The sequence below is a fragment of the Limulus polyphemus genome, unplaced genomic scaffold (genome assembly GCF_000517525.1).
Source record: "Limulus polyphemus unplaced genomic scaffold, Limulus_polyphemus-2.1.2 Scaffold184, whole genome shotgun sequence".
Classification (NCBI taxonomy): Eukaryota; Metazoa; Arthropoda; class Merostomata; order Xiphosura; family Limulidae; genus Limulus; species Limulus polyphemus.
In genome coordinates, this window is record NW_013665794.1 from 426,357 (window position 1) to 446,054 (window position 19,698).

The window sequence follows — 19,698 nt, forward strand, 5'->3', positions numbered from 1 at the left end:
TTAAATAATGTGGCAAAAAATGTAGAATAATAACAAGCAAAAAGCAGACAATTTAAACTTAAAACTTGTATACTATTAAAATATGGATTATAGCTATTATGTTATGCTATACTAATTGGCATAACATAAACAAAAAATGGTTTAATAAAATTTTGAATGTAACTAAAACCTCTTGACATGTGCAGTAAATGATGCCTGGGCAATAGTGTTAAAGTTTATGTAACCAACTGGTACAACAGATAAATCATCTGTAATTTATATAGCATCTCCATGTCATAAAAATGAATTTTATTATTTTCAAATACAGCATTTGAGACATGCAAGTTAATAATATTATAAGATATCTACAGTTTAAGTTTATTTTACAAATACATGTACTTTTATCACACGAAAAAAAAACAAAAAACAGTACAGGAATGGCATTTCAGTCTGGTCCAGCTCCACCACACTACTGGCAGTGATAGATTTTTTAACCTATTTATAGCTTAGTTAGAAACCCAAATAAATTATAGTTCTTTTAGGACATTCAATTCTACGGCCCATTGTACCTTTTGTATACTAAAATGCTTACTTGAAAACTTCACAATTTATTTTGTGAACAGCCAATATAGTGTAAAAAAAGTAGTGTCACTGAAGTATTTTCCTGACTAGAATTAGGCCTCAAACTAAGATAATTTGTAAATTTCCTGTTTTTATGCATATTTTTTAACAAAAGTATCTAAAATATAGAAATTAAAAATTATTAGGTTAGATAAGAAAATTCAAAGGAAAGAAACGAATTAAATACAAACATTTTTCATGATCACTCTCTCATTTTGCTTGTGAAGTCATGTGATGTAATTTAATCCATTTGTGTTAACTTTAATTTTTCCATTATATGTTGTGTTTCAAGTATTGAGAGATGCCTAATAGCACTTTAAAGTAATAATACTAAAAGAAAGCAAATGTGAATAGTTTCACGTGTACATTTAAATAATTTTGCTTCACTTAGCATTAATGTACAAAAAATAAGAGACAAGTTATAAAATTTTACCCCAAAACAATGTGGGCATTATAATGTGATGGTCAATCGTATTATTTGATTAGAGTAGCTGAAGAGTTGGCAGTCAGTGGTATTGATTAGCTGTGTATCCTCTTGTCTATCACTTCTAAATTAGGGATGTCTAGTGTGATATTTGTCTCGTGATACTCTTTATCTTTATTAGTGGTGCAACAGTTAACGTCCTTGGTTGTGATTTTCGTAGCACCTAGTGGCTTTCTGTATAAATTATATAATCAGTCCTGTGTTATCTAGCATCTCTCAAAGGTCAGGTTGGGGGTCACTCTCAGTAGAGGCTGTCCATGATCTGATTCGTGTGAGATGGAGACATATAATCGGTGTCCAGAGGCATCTCCCCAGGAGGTTCTGTGGCTGCTTTTGGACTCTCCTTTTCTGGCACCTTCGTTTACTAAGTTGGCTTTTCATGAGGCCAATTTGGATCAGACACCTCCTGCTCAGTTGGATTTGTGAGGTTTTGGGACTTTCTACAGTTGCTTTTGAATCTACTCCTTCCTTGGTGGCTGAAAATCTGAGGGTGTTTATTTTTCCACCTTCACCTGATATTGATGTTCATGCTGGGAGATTTGCTGCTCAATTAGGTGACGGGATAGCTATGCCTTGTCTCCAATGTTCATCTGAACAGCATGCTTTGGTTTTCCACCACCAGGAGGATGTATATTTAGATTCCCAACAACTTGATTCTCTTTTGGATATGTGGGGTTCCAGACTAGACCCTGTGATCACTTTGAACATATCACAATTTTGCTTGACCCTCACTACTGTTCTGAGATATTTATCTTCCCTCCAAATATTTTAGGAAGCCTATAGGTATTCTCCACATCAATTTGAGGACGAATTGGGAGTTCATCATCCTGCTGTAGCCCTCTGAGAGTTATGTGAGGCTCCTTTTCTTCATCCCTTGATATTCGTGGGTGTCCCAGAGACATTGGAATCACGAATTGATGTCACCTGTTTGCATTCTTCCTTGTTGTCGTTGGACTCTAGACTTTCTTTAGCTCCTGCTGGAAGTCATGGCAGGACTGCTCATCATGTGTCCCGACCTCCTGGCTTCTGCTTTTTCCACCTATTGGTACTCAGAATAGATTCTGTCCTTATCTTCGAGGAGGCAGTAGAGAGAGTCCATCCCGTACTTCCAGGATTTTTTCCTGTTTGTGTTGTACCCAAGAAGACAGGAGACTGGCAATTGATCATCGATCTTTCTCATCTCAACCAATTCTTAGATCATCCCAGCATTCCAGTTCGGGATGTAATGCAGTTTCTTCTACTTGTATACCACTCTTATCTTCGTACACCCTTGATCTATGCAGACACTTTCCGTATGGATAATGCCCTCACTGGTCCCTCCACCTTATCAGTGTGGGGTTATAGCTGTAATGAGAGAAGAGGTAAGTATGTTTTGGAAGTTAACATTTTCTTAAATCGAAAATTTATTTCTCCCACCCTTTCTTCCCACTAAGAGCTGGAGTTACAGACTGGGATTGAGTCAGTCTCGAAAAATTGGTAACATTATCTTAATGAGTTGCTTATATACAGAACCAGGATAGAGGGTGGTGAGTGTCACGAGATAAATATCACCAACAAGGACAATTGAGTAGGGTATAAAAGACTAGAGCAAGTAAAAAAAAACAGACAAATTCTTAGATGGGCAAAGGAAGAAACCCTGAAAGTCGAGTAATAGCTATAAGTGTGAATAAAGGTACGTATTATTGAAATACATTTTTAATTTAAGAAAATTTTAACATTTTAACAAGTAGAAAGCCAAAGTCTTAATCTATCAACTGATGTATTTTATTACACTGTTTTCTGTACAGAGAATTGTCTATTTTGCTTCCAGCTCTAACTTTATTACCATGAGAAGCACATTGATGAGCTTAGCTGAAATTTTAATGGCTCTTATCATATAGTTAGAAAGCCAGAGAAATTGTGGTAGTTATTGGACATTGTGTGCTTTCTGCATATTATTATTCTGTGTTCTTTGGTGCATTATTTAATTAAATAAATAATTTAGTGCAGTAGAACTATTAGTAGAAAAACATAAAATGTTGACGGTCAACAGCCAAAAAAAAAAGCCCCTGGTAAGTATTTTATTTCTTGTTTTTCATGTGTATTATTTAGTTATTATTATGAAAGTAACTAAAATGTAAAAATTAGAAACCTTTTGGGTTAGATTAGGTAAAATAAAGAATAATTAAAATTGTTCATGAGGTATGCTTGTGAGTAGCCCGTGCATTATGTAATTTGATAGGGATAACATGAGCTCTAAGTTTGCTAATTGATATTCAAATTTTATGTTGGGAATATTACTTTAGGCATGGTTGAAAGGGCCATAAAACAAAAAAATTTAAGTATAAACAAATGCATACTGTTATGAGTTTAAAGATATTTAGGATAAACAAATGTATTTTCATGTTAGGACTTGAAGTCATTCTTGAAAGAAAAAATGAGTTTTTGTGTTTTGGTGGTCACAAGGGCAGTCAATTTCACAACTTCGTATATATGATAGAGAAAATAACATAAAATATAAAGTTTTACCGAGAAAGAAAGTTTTATAATTATTGAGGAGGATTTAGAGGTTACACAAAGGAAATTTCAAAACTTACAGATGATTAAAGTATTTTTTATCTTAACATGAAAATTACTTTGCACTTAGACTAGCAAACAAAACTACATGATATATTCACAGACACACATATATATATAGTTTCTTTGTTTTTGTTAAGCACAAAGCTACACAATGGACTGTCTGTGCTGTGCTCACTATGTTATAAGCCTTCAGATTTACCACTGAGGGAATATATATATAGTTTTAAATATGGTTATTCAATATGTACAACATTTTTTGACTTTTTTAATTTTTGCGTACAAAAGTATTGTAATGTTTACTGTGAATATATGTGTACTGTATTAAATTTATAGTATGGAAACTGTAACGATAATAAAATGATTATGAACTCGGTTGAATCAGTCAAACCCGTGTGGAAAGAGTTAAATATAGATTTAATGTTGAGTAATATCATTTATGAGGTGAGATAAAAAGGGGAAGAGAACATTTTGCGAGATTCACTTATTTATTGAAAGTGTAAATTTATTACGTTTCTCTTCATATCAAAGGTGGAATGTGAAAACACTAATTCAAAGGAGCACATGTTTGATGTTATCAGCTTGGAGAGTGCTACTCAGCTTCACAGGAAACGTATGACTTTGTCTCTTAACATTTCTCAAGGCAGACGACCTGTAGATCTTTCTCCTTCCACACCGGGAGATGTTGAGAGCAACTCTGGTAGAGTTTTAAATTATTTTCTTATAATGTATTTGGGTTTTAACCATCAGTGTAAGGATTTTTTTTTTCAGTTCATTAAATATAAGGTTCTTTTAGTATCCCGAGTGAACCAAGTAATTAAAATATAAACCATGTGTAAATGAGGTGGTACGAGGACACAAAAATTTCAGTTCATAATATTTTTACTTGTACAGAAATCTGGTTTTGTATTATGATTATCTTCTCCTAGTGTACTGACAGCTCTCCCTGTTCATCCACTAGGTCGCTGACAATAGCTCAACTAGCTCAATAAAGATGCATACTGTATTCCCACGAACTGTTTATTAACATAAAAGAACAACTTACCAAGGACATTTCATGACACTGGACAAATAACATTCACATTACTGAGTGGTAATGAAGACAAGTACTATTCTGGACACATACATATGATTAATCATTTTACACATTAAATTCAGGCACAGGTGGATTGGAACCTACATGGTAATGCAATCTCAGCAGCTAAGTATTTATATATTGAAGCTCAGCATACGTTAGTATCATATTTAACTTAATTACATTAATTCTATGTTACAAACAAGTCAACAACAGACATCTTGTACATCCATATTATATGACTGTTAAGTTGCATTATAAACTGTTGTTTAAGCTTAGAGAAGGTGATTGCACAAAATGTAAGTAGAAAATTTGTAAGCTATTATTAACTTAAGTTATATGTGTGTAATGATATGATAATATTTTGTGTAACAATTAGGTGACAACAAATGCCTGCATTTGAAGAAAGAAATCATGATAAATTAATTCCTCTCATTAGATATAAAATAATACAATATTAATATTGTTTTCTTTAGCTAGAGTACTGAATGAAATAAATATAGGGCAGAAATACTAAATTGATTTTGTATTCTAGAATTACATATTAAGATTGTATGTTATCTTCTAAATATCTCTCACAACTTTTTTTAATCACTGGCATTAATATCCATTTTCAGCATCTTGGTATTGTGACTACAGAATGTAATTATTATTTTTTATAATAACTTAATTTAAGTCATTGTAATAGTTCCTAAATAAATTACACTAAAATAGTATATATTTTTACTTCATAAATTTTATTATTGGGTTGTTATTAAGTGCATTTTTAGTATTCAGTATAATTGATTGAGTATGAGCAGTGATTACATTGATTAATGTCACATAAACTAATTGATTAATTGAAATTATGATTAAATCAATTAATCAAATTTAGTATTTCTGATGGTTGTTGTTTTTCATGATTTCAACAATCAATCAATTATAGAAATTCTGATTATGCTTATTGTCACAAAAATATACAACTAATCAAAATTAGGATTAAATCGGTTGTGAGGAGAATCAGGATTAGGTTTTCTAATTATTCGAACTATGCAAGTAATTGAAATGTTGCCACCAGATTAACTCATCCTGTGTTTGTTATTCTAAGGCTGTTTGCCACTGTCACTGATTTTCAACAGCTGACCAGAAGGAAGGCAACAGTGAGCAGCATCTGCTGCCTTCTTTTTTTTTTGAAATTGCTCATTAGGTGGACATTGTGCATTACTTGCTACCAAAATTTTTTTTTTGTGATAAACGAGTTAGCACACAGGACCATGAACAAAAGGTGCTATGTGGAATAAGGAACACTGAACTAATCATTTAATTGGGCCATTGATTAATTGATTAGCAAATACCACTAACCACCCAGCTCTAATAGCTAATGTGATAGTTTTACATGGGTTGTTAGAATACTATGGAATTATAGCAAATATGTAGAAAATTTTGCTATTTCCCATGCGATATCTTACCTTTCCTCACAAAATCTTTCTTGACTTGTACTGCCCTCTATCAGCACAAATTTTTGTTTGCAACTAGTCTTGTTTCTCCTATTTATTACTGGATACTAACATGCAAATGATTATTCAGCAACCCTCCACTCTAGGTGTGCAACACTACCCTATATCATAACTAGTGCTCTCTCTAATGCACATGTTAATCACTTCTTGATTGGCAGTCCTACTGATTAGATGTGCTTTTTGCTCGTGGTTTGATTAATATATTCACATGTTTTCACTTTAATGAATTTCTCCTTCAGTTAATTTGTTATTTTATGTTTTCATTCTGTTTTTGGAGAATTACGAGTTATTTTATTTTATCTTCTCTCCTCTTTCAATTTCGGGAGTTATGCACTTGCAATTTCTGGTGGTCACGACTACAACTACTGCTCTTACCATGGCAGCAGAATTCTTAACCATGTCTAATGGGTTGACACCATGATTCTTGACTCGTGAAGTGACGGCTCTGGTCTGTCTGGAGTTTACCACTTTCGTGCTACAGTCAGAACATACTGATGATTGTTTTAACTATGTTTTCAGTGATCTTTTAGTTTTTGGATTTGGACAGCCTTCTTCTTGATTATGCCTCTTAGTCAAAGGGATCACTACCCATCTCTCATGATCTGTGGCATTTGATGCTCGTTCCTACCGTGGAACTAATGTACAATTCCAGATGCTGCCAAGTGTTGGATGATGAACTCCATCAGCGTGATTGCTGTGCTTTTCAATATAGGGTATGGTGGTCACCCGTTGCACTCTCTCTCTTGTGCTGTGGTTCTCTGGAATCTCCAACACATTATTTCCCTCCTTCTTCTAGTGAAATATGTGAGTCCTTGCTACATACTAGTTCCTAGCCACTGGGGTGGTGGACCATGGAAGCCTGCCCTCCTGTTGTGCACAATACCACTTGGTTGAGAGTAGGATAGTGGCATTCCGCGGGTGTCAGTGGTGTGATGCCTTTCCTGCTATGGACCTGGTGTACAATTCCACATGCTGCCAGGTGTTGGATGTAGCATTCCGCCATAATATATATAAACAAAAAATTAACAAAAATCGCAGTTTGCCCCTCCACCTGAGACATTCCTCCTTCCTACCATTCTCCGGATTTAGGTTCTCGAAGAACGGGTGTTGGTCAGAGTTGGTCCAGACACATAAGTCTTCACATTTGTTTGGCCAGTACCCTCCTTCTGCTGTGGACTGGGCAATAAAAATTACCTACGTCGCCAGGTTTTTAACTGGAGTTGCAAACCCAAAATTGTGATCTCTCTTCTTACCATCCACTGGATTTGGGTTCCTGGTGGATCTGGTGTTGGCTGTAGCTGGACGAGACACATGACATCTTGCTTGTGTAAGGCTGATACTCTCCTCCTACCGTGGTCTGGAAAACCAAATTCTCAATGCCACCAAGTTTTGGTCTTAAGATGAACATCCACCTGGGTTCTCCTCCCCCCTACTATCTGCCAGATGTCAGTTTCCCTGTGGATCTGGTGTTGGTTGTGTTGGAGGTGTGGACATGTGGAGATGGGTTTTTGGTATGGGAGCTTCTCTTCCCTGCCAGTACTTGTTTTTGAGGTGAAAGGTATAGGATCTTTCTCCTACCACAGACCTGAGGTACTTTTTCAGATGCCGCTAGGTGTTGGTTGAGGTTGAACTCCCATTTACGGTCTGACGTGCCCTCTACACCAAGGGGTCCCATTATTTCTGTATTTTTTATTTGAGACCCCTCCAAGTTCCTGCCCTTTAAGTTTTGGTGACACATTAATACAGGGTGAAGAGTATACTTGGCTCAGAAGTGGTGCAGTCTCCCACTGGGGTATTGTTTTTAATTCCTTATCACACCTCATGGTCTTCTTTTGGGCCTTTCCTAAAGGGGGATCGTCTTCTCACTAGTCCTCCACCAATTCAGTGTGGGATTCTAGGCTTTTGTGAGAAGAGGTAAGATATATCAGAAATTAACATTTTCCTAAACTGAAAATGTATTTCCAATAGATAATTACCTTACACATTTCCCACCTTTCTTCCCCACTTCTGGTGTGAATTGGTTTGGTTAGTTATGACCCATTTTGAGGTGATTAACATGTGCATGATTAGAGAGGGTGCTAGTTATGATAGGGGTAGTGTCACAATCATATTGGTAGAGGCTTGCTCCATGATCATTTACATGTTAGTATGCAGTAATAAGTGGGAGTAACAAGGCTAGAGGTGAGCAAAAATTTGTGCCGATAGAGGGCAGTACAAGTATGTATTGGAAATATATTTTGAGTTTAGGAAAATGTTAATTTTCAGTAGCTTAGCTGTCTATCTGAAGGTAGCATGAACTTGTTGGTATTAAAAAAAAAGCATTCATGTATGTTGTAAAAGCACAGCTCTTTTGTTACTCAAAGTAAAAAATAAGAAAAATCCTTGAGTTGTTTTAAAATTTTTCTTTTTATATGCATATGTGCATGTGTGTTTGTTTATTTATGTATTAAAACATATCAAATTCAAAGGACAATATTGACAGGAAGGTTAACAAATAAAGTGAAGGGGTATTCTGAAAAGCAGCATTCTCTGAAATGTTAAGTAGGATCTTTCACTTTTTTTTACCTATTTGTGATATTTGGAGCTTTCCTGGTTCACTTCAAGTATCTGCTGTACATGTTAAGATAGTTAAATTACATACAAATTGATACTGTGTGGGAGTTTGTATTGGTAAGCCGGTCAAGTTTTTCTTTAGTTATAAAACTTATTTTCCTTGACTCTATCTAGATAATGATGAACCTCTGCTGAGTGGTACAGGTGAGGTTAGTAAAGACTGCACTGAGACAGAATTGGCTGGCTGGGCTGAAGTTTTGACCAAGTGGAGGCAAAACCTCAAACAAAGGCCTAAATCCCTGGCTTCTTATGTTAGGCGTGGAGTTCCTGAAGCTCTTCGAGGAGAAGTATGGCAACTGCTGGCTGGTTGCTATGATAACAGGGATATGATGGAAACTTATAGACTTTTAATAAACAAGGTTATTTGATTTTAGTTTTTATAGCATCATCTTGGAAGCAAGATGTAATTTATTGTAATATATTTCTGTATAGTAATCAATCAAAATAAGATCATCTGTCCGATAGATTTGAAGTTAAATGTATAATGTTTAATAATTGGCTGTAGTTTTGCCTTAGCCTTACTATCTCATGAGGTATTTCTGCCTGATAGTAAAAAATAAACCTTGCAGATTTTTTACATATTTTGAGAATTTAAAACATTTATTATAACCCAAATAAATAAATGTGTACAACATTATTAGTTTTAGTTTAAGAAGCATTTATTATTTGTCAGAAACTGACAAGGTTATTTTTTTCTTGTAACAATTTTAGACACATGTTAGGTCAAACTTATGATCTAGTTTTACTGAATTTTCTGTTTTACATCTCTCTGTCTCTCTCAAAATGAACTGTAATTAATTTGTTGTAAATTATTGTTTTGTTAATAAAGTTAAAAAAAAGTTTTACTTCAATTAAAAGACATTAAATGCTCTCTTGAATAATTCCTAGAGTATAGACCAGTTTACTTTTGTTGAACTTTCTACTGTCTTCCACTTGTTTATTGATCAAACTTGCATGATATGCAAAAGATCACTAATTTCATTAGTCGTGTGTCCTGTATTGAGTTATACTTGTTGAGATAACTTTATACACAAGTACTTCAAACATGTCCTGACATTCTAGGCTACCAACTTTTATCTCATCACATTTTTCTATTGGTAGATGGAATAATAGGTTTGCATACAATGATTTATAAGCATAAGGAAGAATTTTATTGACAGAACATTGGTCTATCTTCTACCTGAAGAAGACAGACCAATGTTCTGTTGAAACATGTAGTATGTTTTCTATCATTAATTAAACTCTTCCTTATGCTTATAAATTATTATTTGTCTATCGATTATTATATTAGTGTAATGTGCTTCCTTACTCAAAGTAGGTGTAATGTTATCGTATTTTTATTTTGAAGCTTCTTATATTACAACATCCAACATAAAAGAGGTTATAAATTTCTTATAATTCCTGTAACCTATTTATGACACTTTACTATGGGTATTTGATTTTTGTGCTAAATTCAGTGGATCCTTAAATAGGTATGCAGTAGCCTCCTATGGAAGTGTATACCTGGTATATCTTGTTCCCTCCACCAACTTGTGTGAGGATGTTATGATACATCCATATCTTCTTGGAGAATGGGTCATTGCTGATTGACCCACTGCACCATTTATTTAATTAAATTGTATTTATTTCATCATACTGAACTTTTGATTTAGTGTGTCCACCTGACATCTTTCTATGTTAGAAGCTTGTGAATACTTGGCATTTACCAGTATTATGTTTTATATATGAAAATAGTTCATGGCTCAACCTCTCGTCTCCAATATATTTGTAAGTATTCTTACTTGGTGATCTGTCTTCATACTGAAGTTTAGTCCACCATGTATATTGTGAGATCAGCAGTATAGTTTAACAGAGGACTCAACTGGGCTCCAGTGTATTTTTTATACTGAATACTTTTTTACTAACAGTTGGCAAAATGGTTCTGTGATTACCCTGAAGATAATTTTTTGTTATGGTTTGTTTCAAACAACCTTTCCTGTTTATCTTCCCCAAGAAATGTAAATAACTACTTATTTCTATTGTATCATATTATTACAGGAAAGACATTTTGCAAGTTATGCAATTTTGACCATTAAATAGGTCTATATCTGAGCAATTTGAGGATAACTTAAAAATACATTAGAGATAAGTGTAAGGGCTTAGAGATGTTAACTCAATTTCATTTACTGATTTTATCATTTATAGTTCATTATTAATAAATAAATAGCATAAGTATTAAAATTCCTATTTTATCCAGGAATCTCCTTGTGAAAATGTTATTCAAAGGGACATAAATCGCACTTTTCCTGCCCATGAGTACTTCAGAGAAAGTGGGGGTCTAGGGCAAGACTCCTTGTACAAAATATGTAAGGTACAGTAAAAGTAATTCAAGTAGAACCATTGTTGTAAGCCTTCACCTTCAGTTAATCTTTTCACTGCTCTGTGCACTGTATGTTGTACATTTTCTTGCCACTGTTTGAAACCCCAGTGACCCATAGATGTCACCCCGACACTTACACATAGCAGAAGAAAATGTATATAGTGTAAATATTAGGCACTTATACAGTAGATTTAGTGATTTATATCACTGTGCTAAATGTAATTTGTACAGTATAGCTGTGTTATTCAAGACCAACACTTTGTCAGTGTGTGAGATAAGACAGGAGTGCAACACCACATGTGGAGTAAACAAATGAGTCCTGCTTGCCCTCTTTTTGTCAGTGAGGATTGCTCCTGACTTGATCGACCCCCTGTTCCCTCCTCACTTGGTACACCACAAGGCCTACACAGAAGTCATTATATGACTTATTGGTGTTTATTCTTTACTTTTAGTACTATACTATGATTTCATAAGGTAAAAAAAAAAAAGATTTTTCTTTTCACCCATGGGGTGAAGGTTCACCCCATCTGAGCAGTGAAAGAGTTAATATTGTATAATTTACCTTGATAAAACAGCTTAATAAATCTGACATTATATTAAGTTGATAAAAAGTTTCTGGATATTTATTTTTGGTAAATAGAAAATCTTAATGTGTATATTGGAAAATATAGGAATAAACAATTACAAAAAAAAAATTATAAATTAAAATGGATTTTCATTACAAATGTCTTTAGCCATAAGAATTTTGTTTGTTTAATTACAGAACAAATGTCTAATTTGTGTTTTTGCAGTATATGAATCATGAATATCAAGTGTAAAATAAATTTTATTGTAGACTAGATTTCTAATTGTTTTAAATGATTTGGTGTTGATTCAGACAATATAAGTTATTTTAATACTTAAGAATAGAAGTATACATTCACAGAGCTATAAAGATAGTGATTATTATTGTTTTTTTTTTGTTTTAAAGGCATACTCAATATATGATCAAGAGATTGGCTATTGTCAAGGTCTGTCATTTTTGGCTGCTGCTCTCTTGCTACATGTAAGTCCAATGATTTAATAATACATTTTTAGTGTTATTGAAAGCTTAATTTGTCTAGTAGCTTATACATTACTAATTATTTTTTATTGGCTTTTGTTTGTATTAATGACATTTAATTAGGTGTAACAGTACTGCTACTATTAATATTTTTAAAAAACTAACCATTTCTTATTCAGTTGTTAGATCCTGATCACTAATGCTTAGTAGTATTTTATTTTATGAGCAGAGGTACCCAACAATGTCAGGCTTAAATAGTAATACTCCAAGCAGTGCATGATCTGTTTTTCTGATGTAAAGGTATCTAGGCTACACAGATTAAAGTCACTTTTGTTTGGCATCAGTTTTGTGTATTTTGCTACTGACCTTGCTCAATTGAGTTTTGATTCACAAAATTAAGGCAGTAGAATTGAAATGGCTACCAAACTCACTGTTTGTCTGATTGCTTATCCATGTAAATTCAGTCTCTGGGAGGGAAGTCCACCAGAATTTCTATACTACAACATTTATCAAAATTAGCTCAGTCAATTCCTCATAACAACTTCTGGCATCAGATACAGATAGATGGACAACTCTGATTTATATATATATATATATATATACATCTTCCTATATTTACTCAAATAAACATTTGAAACAATGAGAATTTTTTTTTTTACAAAGTTTTTTTTTTTAAAAATTCTGTGTCATAGTGCAATAGCATGTTACATGATAGAGGAATCTTTCATGCATCTGTTTTGTTATCTTCATGTTTGTTCTCATAACTTGTGTATATATTAAAAAAATTGTAGCATGAAGAGAAAATTCTGTACAGTAAGCCAACTATTATATTTTTACGTAACAATAATATATAAATTTTTATTTATTTCATCCCCTGAAACTTGCACAAAAAATGCCTGTAGCCATAGCCTAATTTTCTATGTAATCACTGGTGATATATTTTTATGAGGCATTTTGGAATTAAAAGAAAATATAGGAAATATATGTATTCATAAGATGATGATATTACATTCTAATTTTAATTTTTGATTTTTTCATGTTTATCCATGCAGCTTCTTCAGTAAATTCATTGACATATTTGCTGCCCTAAACTCAGTACTATCCAAGCAATATTTATTGAATGCAGAAGCCATGTTTTTAAAGCATCATCACGAGAGAGATCAAAGATATCAAACTGTAACTCTTCAGTGTATAAGTTTGAGATAGCAGTTCTATTTAGACTGTTTGTACTCTCATGTACATTTAGATATTAGTGTCATTGCTAATTATGTAGAGTGAATTAAGTCACTCTCTTTTTAGAAATTTTTTATGGAATGAAGAAATATAGATATTCTATTATGTAAAAAAATTCTTGTATCATTTATTCATGGCTGCTGTATCCATTACAGATAAGTTTAACAGTATGATAGTATAATATTTATCAAAATGCAATTTTAAAACATGATATGATAACTAAGCATTGTATTTTTCTTTAAAAATAATAGAATATTGTAATATATTTGAGACTGTATAAGTTATTATACAGGATTTCCTAAAAGTGATAGGACTCCAGAACATGTATAGAAGAATTTTATTCCCCAACAGCATTTTTCTTTCTAGATAATACATAGTAAATACAAATATAACTAACTATAGTCTGTTCAAAATGCCCTGCCACCTGCAATACAAAGAAAAAAAGAAAAGCATTAAATTTATGATGCATCTGAGCACTTTTTACTTTTGGGCCATCCTGTATTTTGTATGAAAAACATTACATCAGTTGAAGTTTTGATTTTCCTCAGATGCCTGAAGAACAAGCATTCCATGTACTAGCAAAAATCATGTTTGATTATGGATTAAGAGATCTCTTTCGAAACAGCTTTGAAGAACTTCATTTGAAGTTTTACCAGCTGGAGAGACTCATGGAGGTAAAGTATAAATATGTTTAACCAAAAGAAAATTAGAGAAGAAGAAAGAACAATTAAAGCATGAAAATATTATGCAGTAGCATATTATTTTTGTTTCCTTTTAGGCATTTTTAGACTTTTTGTATAACTGTTTTGCAACTATTAGCTTTAATTTATGGCAGAAGAATCATAAACTTTTAGCATCATAAGAAGATTTTTAGTATACTTCACTATTTTATTATTCAGTATTTACACTATATATCTATAATGATAAAAAAGCCTTTCTGTGTATGTGACCACCATAGCCCCAAGAGGAAAGAAACCTGAAACTCTTCACACACACACACACACACCAAAAGGATTCTGATGGTGTGAACCTGGGTATTAGTTTTTAGATTTGACCCAAAACAATTTTGGCCTATAGTTTTATCCTATAGCCCTTAAGCTCATAATTCTGCTTCCTGAAGGTTTATAGAAAAGTATCATATTTTTTCTAACTCTCACTTACTGAATAAACAATATGTAGAGGTTTTCTGCCAAATACTCTTTTTTTCAACACAAACATGGGAAGAAAAATATAAATCTGAGAATACTGGAGAATTCAGAGAATGAAAAGAATTCAAATAAAAACACAGGAAGAAATAAAAATGGATCAGAGAAGCTAAATTTAAACTATTTGCTTTTAAAAAAGAGTTGAATTGAATTAAGTTTGGGAAGTGGCAACAGACAAATCAATTAAAGAATTGGGGTAGGTATAGAAGTAATTAAATTAATGGAGATGCTTGACTGAAACATTGAGGCTTCTGTGAATTATGAGGGGACCTTAGAATTCTGAAGTGGAGCATGGGTATTTTATTGTAATGAAAAATAAGGAATGTTTATCTGAAGAACTGGTTTACTATACTTATGAAATCCTAACTAAAATAATTATTTCAATGTAATTTTGATTTTAAATTTGGTTATTGTATAATCATAGCCTTTGTAAAACAAAGTAAACCATGATCTAAATTTTTTTATTATATTTTGAAATGCATATGAAAAATTGTCTAAAGGCTTAACTCTGTAATTGAAACTGACAATCACTGCAAACTTTTGCTTTATGCATAGTACAATTTGTAATTCTAATTAGTATCACCTCTTAGATTTTAGTATATGACATAAATGTGAATTGTATTAAAATGCATTATTATGTTCTTGCGCATATACCGTATTTTTAGATGTATAAGACGCACTTTTTTACCCCAAAATTTGATATCAAATTCTGCTTGCATCCTTTACACGGAAGGTATGAATAATATATATGTATATATACGATATACACAAGCCATGTGTAACTATATTTAAATAGGTATGCATAGTTTAGTTCAATTGAATGTGTTATTTATAACAACAGTAGTTTTTTCTTTTAAAAACATGGCTATTTATAATGCTCCCTAAATAATAAAAGAATAAATTATAGTAATGGATGAGAGTGAAAAAGCTTGTAAATACATGACAATCTCTGTTTAATGTGGAGCAGAATAAGGCCTTTTCAGGCCTAACTTTAACAAATAAAGAATTGTTTTTGATTGCTTGCCTTGGATTCAAATGTGCAATGCACTTGACTAATCAGAGCGCTTAATGCAACTAGTGGCGGTAATCGCCTAATCGGTATTTCAATTTTCATTTGATACTCAGCAGTCTGGCACGTGCTTCCTGTCAAGTTGGATGCATCACCGAAAGCCGAAGTACCGTATCTTAGGCTTCGGGATCAAAATAGTTGTTTCTTCATTTTTCGTTCTATTTTTTCACCCCTTACGATGTCTAAAGAAAATAGACTGTCATACACAGCTAAATTAAATTAAGTGTGATTAATTATGCTAAAGAGCAAGGAAACAGAGCTGCCGAAAGATATTTTGGTCCTCCACCAACAGAAAAAATGATTCGTTGCTGGAAAAAAAACAAAATGGCAAGATCTCGAAAATAAACTGTACGAATGGGTTGTGGATCAGAGAAGGCAAGGGCTATCCGTTTCTACAAATATGATAATTTTTAAAGCAAAGATGATTGCATGTGATAATAGTTTACAAGATTTTACTGGTCATACATCGTGGTGTTATGAGTTCATGAAACCCAAAGGCCTAGTTATGAGAACTAAAACGAAAATTGCTCAAAGAATGCCCGATGAGTTTGAGATGAAAATTTGTGCTTTTCACAAGTATATTATACAGTTAAGAAAAAAACTCCATTTGAATTGTCTCAAATAGCAAACATGGATGAAACACCTTTAACATTTGATGTTCCAAGCAATAGAACAACTGATATAAAAGGTACTAAAACTATTACTGTTAAGACTACTGGGCACAAAAAAATGCATTATACAGTGGTGCTAGCATGTTGTGCAGATGGAACAAAATTACAACCAATGTTAATTTTTAAAAGAAAAACAATGCCCAAAGAAAATTTACCCAGCGGTGTCTACGTTCACGTACATGAAAAAGGAAGGACGGATGAAGATGGAACACTAATTTGGTTTGAAAAAATTTGGTTGAAACATCCAGGAGGCTTATTAAAAAATCCTTCTCTCCTCATCTGGGATTCCTTTAGAGCTCATAAAATGGAAAAAATAAAGGAAAAGGCTAATGAGCTAAAAACACAGCTGGCTGTTATACTCGGCGGTTTAACAAGTCAACTGCAACCTCTCGATGTTTCTGTTAACAAACCCTTTAAGACTTAAATGAGAGAGGAATGGAACAACTGGATGTAGCAGGAAGATTTTGCTATGACCCCTACAGGACGAAGGAAGAGACCGACGCTTGCTCAGGTCTGCATGTGGGAAAAAGTAAGAAGTGATATAATGATTAAATCATTTAAGAAATGTGGAATCAGTAATGCAATGGATGGGACCGAGGATGACATTCTCTTTGACCATAATATTGGATCCAATGATTCCTTTCCAAGCGACAGTGAAAGCAATAAAGATTTTGTAGGTTTTGAACCAAACTAAATAACGGCAAACCTTTTTTTCATTTACGGTAATTTCTTATTTTGATGTTTTGAGCTCTTTTGTGTTTAGAACAATATATACTAATTTTTAAAGTATCAAATTGAATTTTTGTTCAATAAAAATCTTTCAAATGCTTTTTTTCCCCAAAAAACTTTGTCTTCAAAATAAGGGTGCGTCTTATATTCCGTAAAATACGGTATCTGATGGAGAAAATATAAAATGGTGAGAAGATTTTGAACATAAAGATTTTTCTGATGGTTTCACTGTTAATAAATTATACTGTAGCAAAAACAGATCATTAATTGGAATTGTACGATACAAATTTATGGTCTGGAATAAAAATAAAATTAGTAAAACTGAATCATTGTTTATATTTTTTAAAGATGATTTTGATTATATATAGTAGCTATGTACAACTGGCCTGGTGTTTAGGGCACTTGATTCACAATTTATGGGTCGCGTGTTTGAATCCCCATCTTTTAACATACTCGCATTTTAGGGCCAGTCACCTGAGTTGAAAAATTCTGGGCTTATAAAGATGACCAAGCAGCCAACCCTAAAACTAGATGGGATTAAAATTGAATATGGAAGTAGAGTAGCTAAGTAGAATTAAATTTATTTTACAAAACACTTTTAGTTACCTCTGTATTAAAAAGTAAAAGCCTAAAAATAGATTTGATCTGATCTAAAAATTGTGTTTTAGCCTTATTTAGTAAAATTAAAGGATTTTTTTCTTAATTTGTTAAAACAATTCAGTTAGAAATAGTAGTTTCTTTATGAGTGCTAAAGAAAAAGTTTATATAGAACAGAAAATTTGATTTTGAAGTTTTAATTTTTCACACAGAGAGTATGATCACAAAAAGCTCTAATTTTTTTTATATTGAAGTATTTCATAGAGGAGTAAATACAGGTTCTGCCAAAAGAAGCATAAGGATTTAAAACTACAACAATAATTTGTGTTTATTATTTATGAAACTTTATCTCAATAAGATTTCTTGTAAGTATGAAAAATAATGGCAGTAGGCGTCCACCATGAACTGCTACACACTGGCATGCTCTAAGAATGACTTTCATTGCAGAGGTCAAAATTTCATAAGTAAGGCCATTAATTTCTGCCTTTATGTTATCTTTAAAATCGTGTAGTGTCTATGGCTTGTTGATATACACTGTCCTTTAAGTAATCTCACAAAAGGAAGTCTGCTGCTAACAAATCCAGGGGTCATAGAGGCCATTTTCTGTCTCTGTTATGAGAAATTAGCTTGTTTGAGAACAGTTCATCACTGCCATTATTGTTTGTGTTGTATGTCAGATGGCTCCACCTTGTAGAAACCACAAACCCCATTGATGATATATTCAGAAGGAGCAACATTAACACCAACCTCTAAACAGTATTCTCTTTGAGCAGCAGTGATGGAGCATCCATTTTTGAAATATAGCTCAACAATAAGCAAATGCTGTTGCATTGTCTACCTGATCCAACATTAAAATTCAAATCATTAATCTTCATTCAGAATAAATTAGACAATGTTTTTCATTAATACTTTGGAAAATCCAACTATCCTTCTTTTGATGGACCCTGTAGTTAGCCCCCAATGTCACAGCAGTATGTCTGCAGACTTACAACGCTAGAAACTGAGTTTCGATACCCGTGGTGGGCAAAGCACAGATAGCTCTTTGTGTAGCTTTGTGCTTAACTACAAACAAACACACAAACTAACCCTGTAGTTATTAGTATTAAAATTTCAAGATAGGCTCATAGATGTTTTTCATAAAACTACTGAAATGTAGCAAGTCATGAACTTTTTTTTTAACCTTGTTTCTAGGATCAACTTCCTGAACTGTATGGACATTTCCTTGATCTTGGAATTGAAGCCCACATGTTTGGATCACAGTGGTTTTTAACTCTATATACTGCAAAGTTTCCACTATATGTAGTGTTTTACATTTTAGATCTCTTTCTTTTAGATGTAAGTAACATTTATTTGTATTTTATCTGGTCTTTTTATATACTACTGTTATTTTTAATAAGTGTTGTCTAAAACATAATAATTTACCAGTTTTATATAATTTTTTTACTGCATTTTTTTTCAGATGATTTTTGTTTTGATTTGTCATGTAACAGCCTCTTAAATGCCAATATATTTTTTGTTTTTGTGATATTCCACCTGGTTACCCATAGTTGCAATAAACTGAATAGAGAACCTGGAGCATGAAAAATTTAAATGAATAATTAATTTAGTGGTATTAAATGAGTGAGGGGCTAGAGAATAAGATAGTAATAACTGAAGTTTCAGTTTATTTAATCAAACTCTTTTTACATTGCCCTAGTTGTTGAAAGAAAGTTTTGTACAAAAATGAAACTATATTGTTTGATTACCTCATGCCATTGGACTCCTTTTGCCTTTCAGAAAATATATAATACAGACTTCATTCCAATAAGAAAAAAATTATTGTATTAATCACTGTTTTCCACTAAACAAATTTTAAATTAAACTAAGTCAATACTGAATGAAAAGAGAGTTACACCCAAATATACAATGTATTTATTTAGGTACAACAAACAAAAGAAAAAAATCTGAAAGCATTATAAATCAGAGAATT

The 19,698-nt window shown here is 32.7% G+C and overlaps 1 protein-coding gene across 1 annotated transcript in view; it reads left to right on the plus strand.

Annotated features, from left to right (window-relative positions):
* Positions 1–4,159: 4,159 nt before the first annotated feature.
* Positions 4,160–19,698, plus strand: part of LOC106478143 (rab GTPase-activating protein 1-like) — a 59,901-nt gene continuing 44,362 nt past the window's right edge. Inside the window, exons 1-6 of the mRNA XM_013938661.2 lie at positions 4,160–4,340; positions 8,939–9,183; positions 11,061–11,174; positions 12,154–12,228; positions 14,007–14,132; positions 18,921–19,064. Of these exons, the coding sequence (XP_013794115.2) occupies positions 4,205–4,340; positions 8,939–9,183; positions 11,061–11,174; positions 12,154–12,228; positions 14,007–14,132; positions 18,921–19,064 (840 nt within the window). The 5' untranslated portion in view covers positions 4,160–4,204. The remainder of the gene's footprint in view (positions 4,341–8,938; positions 9,184–11,060; positions 11,175–12,153; positions 12,229–14,006; positions 14,133–18,920; positions 19,065–19,698) is intronic.